At 52.4% G+C, this 19715-nt stretch overlaps 1 protein-coding gene across 1 annotated transcript in view; it reads left to right on the top strand.

Moving 5' to 3' along the window:
* Window positions 1-15680: 15680 nt before the first annotated feature.
* The window catches only part of JPH3 (junctophilin 3), an 87420-nt gene continuing 83385 nt past the window's right edge, over window positions 15681-19715 (top strand). The window contains exon 1 of the mRNA XM_038538094.1: window positions 15681-16398. Coding sequence (XP_038394022.1) covers window positions 16017-16398 — 382 coding nt within the window. The 5' untranslated portion in view covers window positions 15681-16016. The remainder of the gene's footprint in view (window positions 16399-19715) is intronic.

Raw genomic sequence — 19715 nt, 5'->3', positions numbered from 1 at the left:
AACTTTTACCAGGATTAAAATTATTTGTTAATATCTTTGCTTCTCCCCTCCCCCCACCCGGACACAAGGAAAGGACAGGCATTTGCAGCTCTGGGAATAGAATGGAAACCCCTGTCCCACGTACACCGTCTCCAGTTCCTCATTGCTGGGATTTGCAGTGGAGTCCGCTGCGGTGCTGCATGGCCACTCCTGTCCAGACGGGGTCTCCCTTGGCCTGCCATCCTCTCTGGACTTGCTCACTGCCGTGCAGCAGGGACAGTAGCCCGCAGGCCCAGGAGGCTGCAGGAAAGGCCCTCCATGCACAGGGCTGGACCCTGGCTGCCTGGCCTTGGTGCAGAGAGCTGGACTCTCTAATCCTCTCTGGGTGGATTAGGTTTGCAGAAGCTGGCTGCGTAAACAGCCAGGCTGGGCTAGTGGCTAACGGCGGAGGTTCAGGCTCTGCGGGGTGGGCAGGAGCTGTGCTGGCCGTAGGCGGCATGCCAAGAACCAGCTTTCTCCAGCTCCCACAGCCACTTGCGGCTGACCATTACCACCCCACCCGAGGCTATGGTCTGCCCGGCCCCGCCAAGCACCAGGTTTCCTGCAGGAGGGGCAGTGGCAGAGAACCCGTGGACACCTGGGGACCCCTACCACCCAGAGGGTGCTCCTGGACCAGCGGCATCAGCATTGTTTTAGAAATGCAGAGCTCAGGCCTCACCCAGCCCCACCGAACCAGCATCTACTTTTTCACAAGGGTACAGGAAGGACCATGGTGCCATGGGAGGCTGAGAAGCACTGTGACGAGGGGGACCTTCAGGGGACAGCAGCAGGTGCCCTTTGACCTGGCCCTTGCACACTTTGGAATTTATTTAACAGAAGCAATCAGAGGCATATACGTGGGAACGTTTGATCTAGTGATGAAGCACTTACCATGGATGTTTCATTCCATCTTTGCGGCAACCCTGGGGGATGGGTCTCCAAGGCTTACGCAAGTTTGGGAGGCCAGAGTCACCCAGCCAGGACATGGCAGGGTTAGGAATTAAGGTCAGTCACCTGCACACTGTTTGCCTGCCCCCATCAGCATCTGGGCTGCCTGCTTGTGGGAGTTATGTTATTTATTTGCAAGGGGCAGGATGATGCATCTCCCACCCGGGGGGTTGGCCAGGTATGTTGCAGTCTGTCTCTATAGCTGGCTGCCCTGCTCTCTGGTTTGGGGAACCCTCATGGACACTTAAAAACAGCCCTCCACACTGACCTGAAGACTATGCTTTCCTTCCTTCTTCTTCCCCTCTTAAGGAGTCCCAGAGCTCCAGGGGCTCATATGGCTTCCCAGGGGAAGGCGTTCCCCTTCTGCCAGCTGAGGCCTGTGATCTGGCTCTTGCTGTGTGGCTGTTATTGGAATTGCTAGTTTCCATGGACCAGCGAAGCCCCCGTCTGTGGCGATGTAGGCCAGCAATGCCACAGGCAGCCCGAGGCCGTCCTCGTTCTAGAGCATGATGCTTGGGACCAAAGGGGTCAGGAGCCGTTACTGAAGCTAATGCGAGCTCCATGTCAAATGCGTTTCCAGCACTTTATGCAGGTGCAAGAGAGCACACAGGTCCACGCAGGCAGGTGTAGCCACCTTCCCCACTGCAGACTCCTGGGAACGGTGTGGCGGGGCCACAGACAGCCTAGCACCAGTTACATGCTTGGGCGCAGACTTGGCCAGGCATCCTGCTGCCTCTCAAGATGCTTCCAGAGCTCTGAAGAGGGCAGCATGCCCTCACCACCCAGTGCCACCCCTGTCCCATTTGCGCCCATGATGAGAGCACATCAGAGGCAGCGTGAATTCTGGAGTCAGACTCCTGGGTTCAAATCCTGGCCCCACCACTTAGCAAGTCTGTGACCCTGAGCAAGTGGCTTTGCCTCTCTGTGCCTCGGCCTCCTCCTCTGTAAAATGGGTCTTAATAGGATACCTAGTTCACGCAGGTATGAGGATTAAATGAAGAGCACTGAGAACATATGAGCAGGAGGTAAGTGTTACCAGGCTCTAAAGCACGATATAAACCACACCCATATATAAACATTTGCCATTATTAACGGCTATAGACAGACACCAACAACTATTAAGATGGGCTGTAGAACACCATTTAATGAAATGGGGAAATGTCTGGGACAAATTGCTAACTGAAGAAAAAGTAAGTATCAAACAGCCTTCTCAGTACAACATTGATTTCGTAAACTATATCCGTGTTAACTGTGCCCTGAAGAAAACAACTTAAAGGGCATAAATTATTTACTGTAAGCACTGGGTGTTCGGATAATGAGGATTTTCATTTCTCGTGTGCTTTTCTGCATTTCCCAGAAGGTGTACAGTAAGTGCAATGGCTCCTATTTGAATCAAGCACGTCCTTAACAGCTGCTCTACAAAGAAGAAAGCTATAGTTCAGGGGTCCTGACTCTTCCTGCAAGGGAGCTTCCTTTCATTTCCCCAGAATCGACACCCAGCGGCAGGACAGGGTGAGGTGGGGGGATTCAGACAGCGTGGGGTGTGACAACCGCTGCTCTCTTCCCATCCTGGTGAGCACAGAGGCCCTGCCTCTCCCTTTCTGGGGTGTCTGTCTCCTTTCCTGAGGTGCCACTCACATGGGGCACAGTCCCTGAGAAATGCCTAGGCCAGGTCCTGGCACACAACTCTCCATGAGCGGGGAGATTGTCACCACCTCCTACCAGGTCAGCCTGTCTGTGCAGGGAGGAGGGGCTGCTCTGTCTTCCTATGTGACAGGGCCACTCTGAGGCTCAGAGAGGCTTAGTGACCTGCTCAAGGCCTCACTGCCAGCGAGGGGAAGGATTACAACTGAGCACAGCTCTTGCATCCACTCTGGGCTTCGAGAAGTTCTTTATTTGGGCAGTTCTTCATTTGTTTAGGGGATTCCTTTACTGACATAACTGCTTACCATCTGAACCTGATTGCCATTTGCCAGTAGAATGTGTTGAACTTCCACAGTGTGATAGCTTTCTGGCCACGTGGACAGAGACTGCACCTGTCTTATTCCCTGTGCTTCTCCAGCCCCAGCCTTGAGCTCTTAAATGTTGAGGGTGAAGGGTCTATGTTTTGGGAGCAAGCTGCAGGGTTTCAGCCCCCAAAGGGATGGGATGGGACTTGCACTCACACTCCACGATTGGCCCCCTCCCTGTTGCCAGCTTCCTTCTGGTCATTCCTTCAGGAAGCCCTCGAATGTCCATCTGCTCTGGGTGCCTTGGGGGCAGGAATGTGTGGCTCAGATCCTGGTCCCCCCTGGCCCCCGAGATGCCGTCTCTGAGAACACACTGTTGTGGGAGTGGGCGACCCAGGCATCATGGGCTCACATACCCCCGTCCTGAGGTTCTCATTGGGAGGCCAGGCTGCTATGCTGGGAGTACAGAGGGCAGGGACAGACTCTTGAGAGTGAGCAGTCCTCTCAGAGAAGGTGGGTGTGTTAAGATTCTTAGCAATGACACCAAACACACAAGTGATGAAAGGAAAAATAGGTACATTGGGCTTCACCAAAATAAAAAACTTAAAAAAAAAAGATTTTATTTATTTGTTTGACAGAGTGATAGAGTCAGAAAGCCCAAGCAGGGGAGATGGTAGAGGGAAAGGGAGAATCAGGCTCCACTAAGCAGGGAGCCCGATGTGAGGCTCAATCCGAGGCCCTAGAGATCACCACGCGAGCTGAAGACATATGCTTAACCGACTGAGCCGCCCAGGTTCCTCAAATTGGAAACTTTTGTGTTGCAATGAAATATGCCATAAAAAAATAAAAATAAAAAAATTCCATAAAGACACCAAAAAGATAACTCACGGTAAAGGAAGACCTCTTCTGCAAATCATCTATCTGACAAGGAGTTTGTATCCAGAATATATAAAGAACTACAGCTCATAATAAAAGCACATATTTAGAAAAGGGGAAAAGTTTTGTGTTTTTTTGTTTGTTTTTTAGAGTTTTTTGAAAAATTTATTAATGAGAGACACATACAGAGAGAGAGAGGCAGAGACATAGGCAGAGGGAGAAACAGGCTCCAGGCAGGGAGCCGGACGTGGGACTCAATCCTGAGACTTCAGGATCACGCCCTGGGCCAAAGGCAGGTGCTAAACCACTGAGCCACCCATGAATCTCCAAGGGGAAAAGTTTTGAATACATGTTTCTCCAAAAGAAGACATAAAGTGGTCAGTAAGCTCATGCAGAGATAGTCCAAATCAGTAAGCACCAGAGCAGTAGGGCGGCTGGTCCCAGAAATGGGTGGGGACTCCTCAGAAGATGAAACAGTCACCTCATGACCTGGCAATGTCATCCCTAGGTTTACACCCACAGCAGGTGAAGACATACATGGACACAAAGGCTCAAACACAAACGTTTACTGCAGCGCTATTCACAGGACCCCAAGTTAGAAATAACCTAGACGCCCATCAACTGAGGAAGAGATGCACAAAATGTGGTCATCCACAGGGTGGAATATAACTCAGACATAAACAGGGAGGAAGTTCTGACACCTATTACAACATGGATGGACTATGAGGACATTATGTTCAGTGAAAGAAGATGGTCCCAAAGGCCCTTCTTGGATGGTTCTGTTTCTATGAAACGTCCAGAGTCAGCAAATCTGTAGAGACAGAGAGCAGATTTGTGCTTTCCAGGGGCTGGGGGAGGGAAGAACAAGGAGTAACTGCTAATAGCTCAAGGTTCCTTTTTGGGGTGATGAAAACGTAAAATTACACTGTGGTGGTAGTTCATAGCTTTAGGATTATACTGCAAACACTGACTTACATGCTTTAAATGTATATATTATGTGACATGTGAATTATATCTCAGTAAAGTTTTTTTTTAATTCCTGTTGAAAATGCCAGGAAATCCAGCTCAGAGTGATATGAGCAAAAAGAGAATTTATTGGTTTTATACATCAATAAGTGGGTAAGTTCAAACATAGGCTGGCTTCAGGTTCTGCTGGATTCAGGGGCTGAAACAAGTCATCAGTGCCTGGGTGAAGACTGCCAACACCCAGGCTAAGAACTGGGGAGTGGTCTGAGTGCTTTAGCCTGAGTTGCAGGTTATGGATCCTGAGCACCCATTGCAGGCTTGAGTTGGCTCAGGAAGCAGCCCCCACGAGAAGCAGGGAGGGAGACCTTCCTGGCTTATCTATAGGGAAGGCAATGCTGGGGGACAGGCCCAGAAGAGGAAAGAAGCTGTCCCCACACCTGATTACACTTTTCTATGCTTTGAAAATACTTGATAACCTTATTCACTCAGTCACCCAGAACATATTTACTGAGCACATGCTGTGTCCAGACACTGAGTTGAGAGAAAATGTGAATACAGCAGCCGTGGTGTCTGTTCTTAATCATCCAGCAGAGAATGGTGCAGAAGAAACAAGCCTGGACCATATCGTGTGCCAGGTGCTACGATTCAGAAGGTCCAAGGGGCATTGGGAGCAACTGTCCTGGCCTTGAACGGGCTGGGAGGTCAAGCAGGCTTCCTGGAAGAAGAAGTCACTAAGCGGGGCCATTCAAGAGTGCAGCAGGCAGGGCAGCAGAACCTGTGAGGGAGGAACAAGCCCAAGCAGGGTGAGGCAGAGGAGCAGGAAGTAAGGAGTAGACCATGGAGAGACCGAGAGGTTGCCAGGCACTGGTCAAGGAGGCCTGGTAAATTGTGTTAAGGAGGCTGGACGTTATCTGAAGGTCAGTGGGTGCTCATGAGATCTATTATTAATAGGACGATGTGAACACACCTGGCCTGGCCTGCTTGTGGAACAGAGGTGGTCTACACTGGCCAGGGCTCCAATCCACTAGTGTGACTTCTGGACTTGCATCCCCAACTTCTGAGCCTTTCTATGTTGGCTTGGACCCTTGGCTACACCCCCAACCTATGGGAGCTCAGCCCTCTGCCTATGGCCCTTGTTCAGACTCCATGACTTTCATCTTCCTCTTCAATAAAGGAGCAGATCTGGGAGTCTTCTGCTGCTGCCCAGCTCACTCCTCTTCCCAGGATGGACAGATCAGATACACGGTAGGTGAGGAAAAGTTGGGAGGAAGCCACTAGCTGCCTCCTTCTGAGGAGATCTAATCACCCTTATTAGCCCTGGGAAGCAGAGGAGGAGGAGGAGAAGAGGAAAGGAATCCAGCTGGGAAGCATTTCTCTAGATGTCTTTATGTCCAACACACCATCTGCTAAGCAGGAAGAGAGGTCTCCTTCTCTCTCCTCCGCCAGTAGACTGTGTCCCCAAGTGCCATGTCGGTGATTCCAGCTGGTGTCGAACAAGGTCAAAATGCAGATTGGAAACAGCCACAGCTGAGCGTCTTAACAGTACCTCCAAGCTCTACCATTCACTTCTGTGATGTGCTTTGATTCAGCAAATGTTGAGGGAATGCTGACTGTTCATTCATTTATTCCTTTGCTCATTCATCATTGACTCTATGATGAATTCTATGATCGCATTCCTAGTGCCAGATATTATGCTGGGCACTGGGTGGGGAGGAGAGGAACCCAACAGGGTCCCGGCCCCAGGTGAGTGGGTGAAGCCATGAATTAAAGCACAACAACCTGGCAGAGTGACATATGCAATAATGGGGGGGAGAGCACAGGTGTTGACAAAGGTCAGAGAAGAGGCACCCCCTGGGCCTGGGGATCCTTGGAGAGGGAGGTTTATTTATTTATTTTTTAAAAATATTTTATTTATTTATTCATGAGAGGCACGGAGAGAGAGAGAGGGGGGCAGAGACATAGGCAGAGGGAGAAGCAGGCTCCATGCAAGGAGCCCAATGTGGGACTCTATCCTGGGTCTCCAGGATCACACTCTGGGCTGAAGGTGGCGCTAAACCGCTGAGCCGCCCGGGCTGCCCATGGAGAGGGAGGTTTATGGTAAGTGTTCCTGTGCATACATTTTAGGATACACAGACAATAGCCCCTAACTGAAAACAACCCAAATGTCCAGTTACAGTGGAATGGGTATCCATACCATGGAACATTGTGCAGCCAAGGGGACAAAGGACCCCAAGAGACATATAACCATGAGGATGAACCCCAAGAACAACGTTGGGCAAATAAAGAATGTGGATAGTCCAATTCCAGCCACGTAAAGTCCAACAACAGCCAGAACTAAACTACAGTGTGAAGGGACACACATTCACAGGTGGGAAATCAAGATGACTGTAGATTTAGATGAACAGTTCTGTCTCAGGGGTGGAGATGGTTATGACTAGGGAGGGGCACACAGCAGGTTTTGGGAGTGTGAAAAATGTTCAGTTCCTGGGCCTGGCTGCTTGATTGTTCATGGACATTTGATATATTACCAATCATTCAATTGTACAAATATGTGGCTTGAACGCAGACAACAGCTCATCTTCTCCAGTGAGGGGACATTTATACTCTTAAAACAGAGAAACATGGTAGTTATATGCTCATGCTCTGCTGTCAGCTGCTTGAGTTCATTTCTACTTGGGCAAGTGACTTGACCTCTCTAAGCCTCGGGTTTCCTCACCTGTAAAAAGGGGATAATAATAGTAGCAGCCTCATAGAATTGTTTTAGGATGAAATGTGATAGTGAACATAAAGTGCTCAGTACAGAGCCAGGTACAAAAATGTAACCACTATCATCATCACCACCATCATCACTATCATCATCACCATCCTCATCCTCATCCTCTTTATCTTAATTATCACCACCATCATCATCACCATTATCATCACTATTCTCATCCCCATCCTCATCCCTCTCATCTTTATCATCACCATCCTCATCACCATTATCATCATAATCACGATCCTCATTACCATCACCATCACCATCATCAATATCCTCATCACCAACATCACTATCATTATCACCACGATCATCATCCTCATCGCCCTCTCCTCATCATCACCATCATCATTATCATTAACATCACCATTATCATCATCACCATAATCATCACTATCATCACTATCATCATTATCACCACCACCACCATCATCATCCTCATCACCCCCCTCACCATCATCACCACCACCATCACCACCACTGTCATCACCACCAACATCACCATCATCATCATCATCATTGTCATCCTTATCAATGCCCTCATCCTTTTTCTGCTCATCACCACCATCATCACCACCAATATCATCATCACCATCATCACCACCATCCTCATCATCACCATCACCATCATACTCATCACCACCATCACCATCATCATCATCATCACCACAACCTCTCTTTTTCTTCTTGCTAATCCATCCAAATCACTTCTACATTATCCTTCTTTTCCTCTTCATCCTTCCTTCCTGTACCTCTCTCTTTTTCATAATAATCTTCATTTAGAAATTAAATAGCCAGTGACAGTGCCCCCGGGGTCATAGACAGTTCTAGATTTTGACAAGGAGGTATAATTATGCCTACTATTTTTCAAAGCTCCTTCATTTTCAATTTCAAATTATCTGTTCCATCAACAGAATATCCCAACTTTTGCCTCAGGATGTCCTTCCTCTACTTGTGCTGGAAAGGCCAATCATGTATTCTTCCTGCTGTCACAATGTAGGTCCTCACTCCCAACTATGGCTGATGGTCAAGAATCAGTGCCTGACTCTATCAGAGTCTCTCCCAGGAATTTGGATCCGTAGAATCAGCTGGTTTATTGACTGTCAGGGTTGGGACTGAGAGGTGAAAGAAAGAGCAAAGTACAGCAGACCCAGCAGAGCAGACACACAGAGCAGATGGGCCAAGAGGAGAGATGGGGGGCCCAGTATGAGGGGCAGACTTGGGTTCTGACTTCTTTGTTCTCAGCTTCTGTCCAGAGCCTACTTTTACCTCTATCCTCAAGTTTGGAAGGGTCTCTATCTCTTCAACAACTGCCACATTCCTACCTGTGCTGGTCTATTAGTTGCCTAATATTTCTCTTTAAGTGGATCTCCCTCCACCTCCTTTCTTCTTCTTTTTTTTTTTTTTTTAACTTGAATGGATTTATCTTTAAGGAAAACATTACATTAGTAATCTTTTTTTTTTTTTTACATTAGTAATCTAAATAGAAAAACAATAGCATATTATACTTTCAGGAGACTGTAAAAATAAATACAACAAATAAATAATAAGAATAGATATATTTATATCTATTAAATTAAAATTAAGTAATGAGCTATAAGTAAAAAAGAAGCCTAATTAATTTACAAGGTGTTTCAGGAATGCAAATTAGAATCACAATGAGACACCACTAAGGTACATTCGATTGGCTAAAAATTAAAAGGCTGGGGACGCCTGGGTGGCTCAGCAGTTGAGCGTCTGCCTTCAGCTCAGGGAGTGATCCTGGCGTCCCGGGATTGAGTCCCATATTGGGCTCCTTGCAGGAAGACTGCTTCTCCCTCTGCCTGTGTCTCTGTCTCTCTGTCTCTCTGTCTCTCTCTCTCTCTCATGAATAAACAAATATCTTTAAATAAAACGCTGATATTATGAAATGAAATGTTGGTGAGGAAATGAAGCAACTGGAATGTTCACCTTCTGCTGGGGAGAGTAGTTTGCAAATTGACTTTACCACTTTTGGGAACTAAATAGAATTAGAATTAGAGCCATGAGTTATTGGGGACCATTGAGGCACTGGGGACCCCCAAACACCTTACCCACCTGAATTGAGTCTTGTCCTTTTTGCCCCAGCCCTACAAAGTAGGAATTAGTATTGGTGACATTCTATAGAAGAGAATAAAGGGGCATAGAGCCATCTGCAGGAAGCATATGGTCTGTTCTGGTTGCTAATGCTCTACAAACAAACCACCCCAAAACTTAATGGCTTAAATCAGGGTGTCATGGACTGAATGTTCATGTCCTTCATTTCATATATTGAAACCCTAACCACTAGTGTGGCTGTATTTGGAGTAAGGAAGTAATTAAGGTTAAATGAGGTCATAGGGGTGGGACCCTGATCCCACTGGATGAGTGTCCTTGTAAGAAAAGTCAACAGTTTTCCCATTCTCTCCCTCCCTACCACGTGAGGACACAGTGAGAAGGTGGCCATCTGCAAGCCCAGAACATGGCTCTCCCCAGAAACTGACCCTGCTGGCATGCTGAGCTCAATTTCCAACCTCCCATACTGTGAGAAATAAATTTCCATTATTTAAGCCACTCAGTCTATGGTAGCCTGAGTAGACTAAGACACAAGACTTCGCACATTTTTTCTATAAAGGACAAGATGGTGAGTGGTTTAGGCTTTATGGGCCATGTGTTTTCTGTCGAAATGCAACTTTGCCGCTGTAGTGTGGAATCATTCGTCTGTAGCTGTGTGCACATGAACGGGTATGGTTGTGTTCCAATCAAACTTTGTCTCTATAAACAAACATTTGGCCCCTGACCTATAATTTACCCGACCTCTGCCTGGCTTAACATAACAGCAGTATTTATTTTGTTCAGAAATTGAAATTAAGATGGAAACAAGTGTCCACTGATGGATAAATGGGTAAAGAAAATGTGGTGTATATACATATAATGGAATATTATTAAGCCATAACAAAAGAAGGAAATCTTTCCATTTGCAACAACATGGCTGGACCATGAGGGCATTATGCTAAGTGAAATAAGTCAGTTGGAGAAAGATAAATACCATATAATCTCACTTATATGTGGAATCAAAAAAGACAAAACAAAACAAACTAAGCTCATAGATACAGAGAACCGACTGGTGGTTGACAGAGGTGCAAAGTAGGAAGTGGGCTGAATGGGTGAAGGAAGTTGAAAGGTACAAACTTCCCATTATAAGACAAATAGGTCACAGAGATCTAACGAACAGCATGGTGACCATAGTTAATAATACTGTAGTGCATATTTGAAAGTTGCCAACAGAGTAGATCTGAAAAGTTCTCATAAGAAAAAAATTGTGTCGGGCAGCCCAAGTGGCTCAGCGGTTTAGCACTGTCTTCAGCCCAGGGCGTGATCCTGGAGACCCAGCATCGAGTCCCACATTGGGCTCCCTGCATGGAGCCTGCTTCTCCCTCTGCCTATGTCTCTGTCCCCCTCTCTATCTCTCTCTGTGTTTCTCATGAATGAATGAATGAATGAATAAATAAATAAACATTTAAAAAAGAAAAAAATTGTGTCACTATGTGTGGTGATGGGTGTTACCTAGACTTATGGTGTTGACTATTTTGCAATGCATATTAAATCATTATGTTGTACACCTGAAACTAATATGGTGTTGTATGGCATTATACCTCAATTTTTAAAAATTGAAATCATGACAAGGCACAGTGAGGAAAGCTCCATGGGTGGGGGCTCTGCTCCATGTGGCAATAGCCAGGGTGACCCGCCGGGAGCTGGAGGATCTGCTTTGGAAATGGTACACTCATGCAACTGTCAGCAGTTCTGGCTGTGGGCTGGGGGTCCAGCTGCTGATGTGGGCTGGAAGCTCTGTTTTTCTCTCTCTGTGTGCATCTTCACGGGCTGCTTGGGCTTCCCCATAGCATGGTGACTGGATTCTAAGCACAGCATCTGAGAGTAGGAGCAGAGACTCTGTTGCCATTCACCTGACCTTCAAAGCCACGTTGTATCACTTGGGCTACACTCAGCAGCAATAGGATTGTCGGTGTCCTGTTGCAGGAGAGCACACAGAATGGGACAATCCAGTGTTCGGGTAAATGCAGACATGACAAGAAGATGAGCAAGTACCTGTGAGCTGCTGCTCAGTTGTCTGAAGGAAGTAAACAGGCTTCTGTGGAGATGTAAAGGGGCGGTGTCCTTTATCTAGGGAACCCAGGAGCCTTTCTGGGTCTGAAACCGGAAAACTTCTGGGCCATGGGGAGAGATAGAAGGCAAGGGAGAGGCAGTGCTCACATCTGGAGGCCAGAGAGCTTCCAGGGTGGATGAGCAGTCGACTTGGGCAGCAGTCCTGTCATTCTGTTCCCTTCCTCCGGCCACTTTTTGGAGGCAGTCTCCAAGTCGGTTCTTAAGAAAGGTGAGTATGTAAGTGCAGGTCACCTGAGGAGTATCTGTGAGGTCACTATGGCAAGGTCCTCATCCAGAGCCTGAGGCACAGAGCCATGAAATTCTGAATGGTGCTATGGCTTTTTTTTAAATAAGTTTTTTAAAAAGATTTTTATTTTATTTATTCATGAGAGACAGAGAGGCAGAGACATAGGCAGAGGGAGAAGGCAGGCTCCCTGTGGGGAGCCTGATGGTGGACTTGATCCCAGGACCCCAGGATCATGCCCTGAGCATGACACTCAACCAGTGAGCCACCCAGGCATCCCCATGGCTTTTTGTTTTTTTCTTCTGGTTTTTGTTTTGAAATTGCTGGGTTGTACTGTGTTTATAGCCTTAGAGAGTTTCCTCCAAAATGAAATCAATACCACCAGCCATACTTCATGGGAAAATGATTTCCAAATGGCACAAAATGAATGCCTCTAATACCTGCATTTCGGAGAATAAAGCCTGTCAGTGCTGAAGCTAATGTGACCATGCGTGGGAGAGGAGGCAGGTTCGGCTTAGAGCGGTCAGAGGACGGGTCTGTTGGAACTGCCAGGGGAAGGGTATGCATTAGCCAGAGGTAGAGGGTGCTGACCAGAGACTGCTTGAAGCCTCAAGTCCTCATGTTCCAACAAGACCTCAATTGTGATCCACCACTGGTGTGAGGAAGGGCTGCTGAATCAGCAAAAACTGGGTTGGAAATAAAATGGAAGAAAGGAAGTGCAGAGTGTACAAGGCAATGGCAATTTTACTTCAATGAGGCTTGGGGGGAATGGGCGGGTGTCCCATGTAGGAATCCATGACCTCCGCTGAGGGTCTGGACTCCTGATGACAGCGCCACTTCCCCTTCTTCAGTGCTTACCATGCCCCCGGTGTCAGCTCCTTGAATCCTCACAGTAATCTTATAGCAGCTAGTAGATGCTCATTTCACAGATGAGAAAACTGAGCACAAAGGTGGTAAGTGTCTGCCCAAACCCCACAGCTGGCCAGCTCCAGAGGCAGGATTGGAACCTGAATTTTGTTTGTGAGGAGCATCTGCAGCCCTTTGGTCTACACATTCACAATATGTAATTTTTCATTAACACCAAACAGTCCCTGAGACACTATTTCCTATCTATTTAGGATTAACAGAAGAGGGGATCCCTGGGTGGCTCAGAGGTTTAGAGCCTGCCTTTGGCCCAGGGCATTATCCTGGAGTCCTGGGTTTGAGTCCCACATCGGGTTCCTTGCATGGAGCTTGCTTCTCCCTCTGCCTGTCTCTCTCTCTCTCTCTCTCTCTGTCTCTCATGAATAAATAAATAAATAAAATCTTTTTCTTTTTTTTAAAGGATTAACAGAAGAAAATAAATGGAAACAGAATAGGAAGTCTCATAATACCAAGGGGTGGCCAGGGCACGCGGAGAGCCAGAAACTCGGGGCACTGCAGGGAGGGAAGGAAACTGCTCCAACCTCTATTAAGTCCAAGATGTGCTTGGCCCAACAATTCTACCCCTAGGCATTTAGAGAAACCTTCCAGGTCGCTTAGGGAGGCAGACACCAACCAGAAGGCGCATTGAATCATTGTTACCGCAAATCACAAAGCAAAGTGGAAAACTCCCTAAATGGACCTCCACTTGCAGAGTGGACAAGGTGGTGACTCCTCTCCAGGCTGGTGGAGCTTCAGGCAGGGGGCTTTGGCCGAGGGCAAGATGGAAAGTTGAGCTTGAACTCTGAGAGTCCTGGACGGGCTGGTTTAGCCAAATATGGGAACAAGGAGGGCAGGACGAGGTGTGAGCTGGGCCCCTGGTTGATTGGGAGACTTCAGATCAGCCTCTTCCTTGGGCTAAGTCTCGGGCTCTACTGCCTGGCTTGCAATTCCTGTCTCCCTGCAGGCGGAGTCTCTCTCCAGCGGCACTGCAATTAGCCGGACCCTGCGCTATCTCCTCCCTCCCCCAGCAGCACTTGTCTGCTGCCATTTGCCGCGCACGTTCCGTTCCGGGAGACCTGAGAACCGGGCTCCTGCCTGCGGATTTATGGTCCAGGAAATGCATTTTAAATTGGTCCCAGGATACTCGGATCCAGGAATCAGACACCATCACTTGGGGGTGGGGGTGGGGGAGTATGTATGGAGAAAGACCCAGTAACGCCCTGTGACGATCCCACTTTGCTCCCCCAAAGTGCAACCGCTCTCGGACTTGGGGGCTACCTGTTGGTCAGGGCGCAGGTAGGGACAGCATTTGGGTATCTTTACTCCAAAGCAGGTGTGTGTGGCCGGACTTTGTCAATTGACGGTGATGCATGTTTTCTGAGGTGATTGCCCCCCTTCCTCCCCCACGTAGACCTCAAACGGCCCCGTAAGGAAGAAGGATGGATTATTTGTCCTAGGGAAAAACCACCTGTGGTCTGCCAAGAGCCTCTCCAGGCAGGCCAGGGACAGGTGCTGGGCGCCAGAGGCGAGGCGCAGGGTGGGAGGGAGCGAACACGAGGGGCGCCCCAGAACACCCGGGGCCTGCTCCGCCAGGCTTCACCCCGCGGCTCCCGGGAGGGGAGGAGGGCGCCCTGGGTGCTGGGCGCCTTCCCGTTACGCAGTTCCTGTCCCTTTAAATCTGAGTCCCGGGAAAGGGGGGCGGGGGCGACCCGTCTGGACCCCTATTTCCAGGCCAGCCGCGGCAGAGGAAAAGCCGGGCGGGCGGGAGCGCCGCGTGGGGGTGCGGGGGTGCGGGCGCCCGGGGTCCCAGCCCGCGCCCCGCGCCCTCCACCCTCCGCCCTCCGCCCTGCGCCCTGCGCTCTGCGCTCTGCGCGGGGAGGGGCAGCGGGGCCCGGGGGCTGGTTCGGGCGCGCGCGGGGCCGGGAGGGGCGGGTGGGGCGGGGAGCCGGCGCGGGGGCGCGCGCGTGGGAGTCGCGCGGGCGGGCGAGGGGCTGAGCCGGGGGCGGGAAGGGAGGCGCGTGAGCGGAGGGTCGGCTCGGGGGCGCGCAGGGGGCCGCGCGAGGCCGGGGGCCGGGAGAAGGCACGCGGGCGCCGGAAGGGAGCGGATCGGGGGTGGGGGGCGCGGGCGGGTGCGGGGGGCGCGGGCGCGCAGGCCGGGGGCGCGGGCGGGGGGTGCAGGCGCGCAGGCCGGGGGCGCGGGGGGGGGGGTGCGAGGGGCGCGGGCGCGCAGGCCGGGGGCGGGGGGGCGGGGTGGTGCGGGCGCGCAGGCCGGGCGGCGGGGGGGGGGGTGGGCGCGCAGGCCGGGGCGGGTGGCGGGTGGGTGCGGGCGCGCAGGCCGGGGCGGGTGGCGCGGTGGGTGCGGCGCGCGGCCGGGGCGCGGGTGGGCGCGGTGTGGTGCGGGCGCGCAGGCCGGGGCGCGGGTGGGCGGGGTGGGTGCGGGCGAGCAGGCCGGGGGGCGGTGGGCGCGGGTGGGTGCGGGCGCGCGCCGCGCCTCCCCGAGCGCGCGAGCCGGCCGGAGCGCACGCCGCCGCCGCCGCCGCCGCCGCCCGCCCCGCGCCCGCCCCGCCGCATTGCTGCTCGCCGCCGCCCGGCCCGGTCCGCGGCCCCCAATATGGTGCAGCCGCCCGCGCGCCGCCGTGCCGCCGCCGCCCGCGGGCCCCGCCGCGCCCTCGGGCGCCCGCAGCGCGGCAGCCGCAGGTGGGGGGCTGCGCCCCGGGCCTGAGCCGCCCGCCGTCCCCGCCCCGGCCTGCGCGGCCAGCCCGGCGGGCTCGCCTCCGAGGGGCACTTGCCGCTGAGGTGGAGCCGTTTGCACCAGACGCTCCTGCTCCTGCCCCCTCCCTCCCCCTCCCCTCCCCTCCCCCTCCCTCCTCCCCTCCGGTCCTGTCTCCAGCGGGAGCGCGAGACGCTGGTCAGGCTCCGCGGCGCAGCTCGAAAAGGAAGAATCGCCCCCAATTGACTTAAATTCCGCCGAAGCCGGCGCCGCGGCCGCCCGCCGCCCGGGATCTGCTCGCTGTGGTGTTTGCTTTCTCCATTCTTCCTTAAAAAAAAAAAAAAAAAAAAAAAAAAAAAAAAAAAAAAAGGCAAAACAAAACCAGCCAGCCAGCCAACCAAGAATCCGGTTTGTTGATCGCCTTGGTTTTTTTTTTTTTTTTTTTCACCGTTTGCGGGATTTGCAAACCGAGTTACATGCATGTCCAGTGGGGGTAGGTTTAATTTTGACGATGGAGGGTCCTACTGTGGAGGCTGGGAGGACGGCAAGGCGCACGGCCATGGCGTCTGCACCGGTCCCAAGGGCCAAGGCGAATACACCGGCTCGTGGAGCCACGGCTTCGAGGTGCTGGGCGTCTACACCTGGCCCAGCGGCAACACGTACCAGGGCACTTGGGCGCAGGGCAAGCGCCACGGCATCGGCCTGGAGAGCAAGGGGAAGTGGGTGTACAAGGGCGAGTGGACGCACGGATTTAAGGGGCGCTACGGGGTGCGGGAGTGCACGGGCAACGGGGCCAAGTACGAAGGCACCTGGAGCAACGGGCTGCAGGACGGCTACGGCACGGAGACATACTCTGACGGAGGTAGGTGCCGCTGGCGGCGGCCCCCGGGCAGGGCAGGGCAGGGCAGGGCAGGGCAGGGCAGGGCAGGGGGCTGGGCGGAGGAGGGACCTTCTCCTCTGCCTCTTCTGTTTACCTCTGGGGAAGTTGAGCTTCTCCCTCCAGTGGGGCCGTCCGTGTGCACCTGGGGCATTTCCTGGGGCTCCCTGGAGGCCATAGCTGCCCTGGCTACAGGTTGCCCCACTGCCTGGTGGGGGACAGCACCCCTGTGCCAGCTGACGATTGTTGGGGGCTTTCCAGGAGCAGAGCCAGGCCCAGAGCCGTGGGGCTGAGCAGTGTCAGTGCATCATCCAAGCACAGGCCAGAGACCTGCTGGAAAGGCCAGGCTGGGCCCCAGGCCCTGGGCCCAGGGCCTCATCTGGGACCCACCAAGGGTGGAGGGGAGCTGGGAGAGGCCCCCCCCCCGGCCCGTGTTGGCAGAGCTCCCTTGGTGCTGGGCCTCCAGAAGTCAGGCCCCAGCTCTGCTTGTTTTCCTGCGGTGCCGAAGGGCCTCCCTTAGTCCTGATCAACCCAAGCCAATGGAAAGGGAGTGATTGGGAGAGGAACACAAACCCAAAGCAACACAACACGGCAATAAACTTCTAGGTGGTTGGACGCGGGCTAGCGCAGCCAGAGAGGCTGCTAGAGGGAGGGAGGAGGAGGCCCATCTGTTTAGCGAGAGCCCAGGAATCTTGCCTTCCAGTGGCTGAATCATTTTCACCGGTAGTTTAGGGAATGCTCTGTGCCTTCATTCTAGCATGCCACCACATTCAGGGCTGAGCCTGCCTGCTTGCCTGCCCTGGCTGCAAGATGGTTTCTGTGCAGGGAGCCTTGGCCAGCTTTGCAGCTGCCCGCTTGTCCTGGACACTCCAGTGTCCACTTCTCCGTGCATCGGAGAGGCATGGAGCATTTACTGTTCCTGGAAGCCAGACCCCAAACAAGCCTGCTCTCTAGATGCCCCCGGCCCCCCATCTGGGAGCTTATCCTCAGAAGTGGCTCTGTGACTTCCTCTTGGTAATTTGTCAGGCATGGATGCCTGGGAAAAGCATGGGGCACAGCAATGACTTGTGTGCTTCTGCTGGGCATGGAGATCATGAACGTACGTGTGGTCTTCTCCTTGCCTGCTTGCTGCCTCCACGTCTCATGAAGCAGGCACTAAACACCTGCTCCCCGGCCACATCCAGGACTGATGGAGGGCTGGAGAGTAATTATTATTTTGGCTTATGCAACTGAGAGGCAGGTTCATTATTACTCAAAGGAGAGAAGGCGTGGGGGGCAGTTAATTATATAATGCTCCTGCCTGTCAACGCCGTGCCCGGCCCTGTCCCAGGCGGCCTCTTCTGTGCTGTTGTTGTTTTCATGGAGCAGGTTGGAGAGCATCCCTGACCCTGGCGCGCAGGGGCTCAACTGAGCAGACTCTCTGGGTTTTAGGCGGTGCGTGTGTGCGCGCGCACACAGCGAGGCTCGGGCAGCAGATGTGGGTGGCTGAGGTGGGCGACTCAGCAGCCTGGCGCTCCCAGCTGGGCTCCTCGGGAGCCCAAGGGTAGTTGTCACCCTGGGGGCTCTGGCTGTGCTGCTCTGCGGATCTGTGCTTCCAGAGGTGCTGCCAGCTGTGCCTGAGCCAGGAGAGCAGCTTCGCGGTCTCATGTGGGAGCCCGGGGAGAAAGGAGGCAGGCCCCTGTCCCTGTGGAAGTCCCCAGAATATCTAAGAGTGAAGTCTAGCCCTCCAGGCTGTCCACCTTCCCGGACACCTTGGGTGGCCTGCAGAAATCTCTCCTTTGTTCAACAGATACTGAGTGCCTGCTATGAGCAGGTGCTCTGGGTTCTGGGAAACCAGCAGTGAGCAAAACAGACAAAAGTTGTTGTCCTCAGAGAGCTTCCATTTTAGAGGGAAGGGTAGGAATTCCTTTGTGCTAATGGAGGGAAGAGACCTGATTCTGTGGCTGGCCATGAGTTTAGGGTCTGATATGTTGATGTGAGAAATGCTTCCTTCTGTGGATTGATGTTCTTGGGTCCCTATCCCCCATCCAAGCAGCTACATAGCCTTCTGCTCCCCAAAGCACCTCCTTCTACATTGCCCTGCTTGGGCCCTCCCATGGTGGAGAGAGGGGGACCATGTCCAGTTTACAGATGAGGCCGGAGAGACCCAGGAGCCCGTGGGACAGGCCAGAGCCCCCCACCCACGGTGGCAGAGTCATGGTTGGAACTTGGATTTGTCCAGAGCGGAGCCCCCCCCCCCCCCCCCCCCCCCCCCCCCCCCCCCCCGCATCACACCACCTGTAGGCCAACCAGGGTAGGCTTAACAGGCACTGGGTGCGGGAGCTGACTGCTCCCTGTCGGTTGGTAACATGGCATGATGGAAAATTGAATTGACCCTTCCGGCCTGGGATAATCAGGCTGGACATCTGGGGCCACCTTTCTGCGACATGGTCCGTGCTTATCCTCAGGAAGGAAGTGACTGTTGAGAATGTGTGCCCTGCAGCAGCCCATTAGGCAAGCAGAACCAAAGCGGGGTGTTGCAGCTGTGAGTCTGGATGTCCCGTGTGTCCCCGCTCAGCTGGTGGGTGTGGCGGCTCATGCTTTGGGGAGGGCAAGCAGAGCCCTCAGGGAGTTCATGGTCCTGACTCCGGTCTGACTTTTCCCTTGCACAAGGGGTGGGGAGATTGGGCAGGCATCAGCCCAGCTCGCAGTGCTGACTTTGGGAAACGGGGATTTTCATGAATAATGCAGAAACGGCAAATGTATTCTACATTTGGCTGGAATTGGTATGGACTCCATTTCAACTGGGGCCGCCTCTGCCAACTCCTCCTCCTCTGGGTTCATCCTCCCCACCGAGTGCAAGGCGCACGCTTTCTGCCCAAGTGAGCCCAGTGACTTCCAGGGTCCATCTGTTGGGGGGACACCTTGGAGATGGGGAGACTGCAGGGGCCGGGCCCGCAGGAGCATGTGCTTTGGAGTTGCAACCCTTAGGCTTTGTGACCTTGGGCAAGTTCTTGAACTTCTCTGAGCCTCTATCTCTTCATCTGTACGAAGGGCTGATAACATCTGTAAAGTAGGTGGGGATTGATTGAGGTGCGTGCACGGCTGTGCTAGGATCCTAGTAAGCTTTCATCATTACTTACCACTATTCTGCTCTCACGGTACACATGCAGTGAATGCCACTTACAATGATCATTACTGGAGCCAATAGCCAGGTGTGATCATGGTGATAATGATGATAAATGGCAATATCAAACACTTATTAAACAGGTACTATGTGTCAGGCATGGGGCACATGTTTGCATGGATTCTAGCACTTAATT

This window comes from Canis lupus, chromosome 5 (genome assembly GCF_011100685.1).
Source record: "Canis lupus familiaris isolate Mischka breed German Shepherd chromosome 5, alternate assembly UU_Cfam_GSD_1.0, whole genome shotgun sequence".
Taxonomy (NCBI): Eukaryota; Metazoa; Chordata; class Mammalia; order Carnivora; family Canidae; genus Canis; species Canis lupus.
This window is presented reverse-complemented; position numbering and strand designations above follow the sequence as displayed.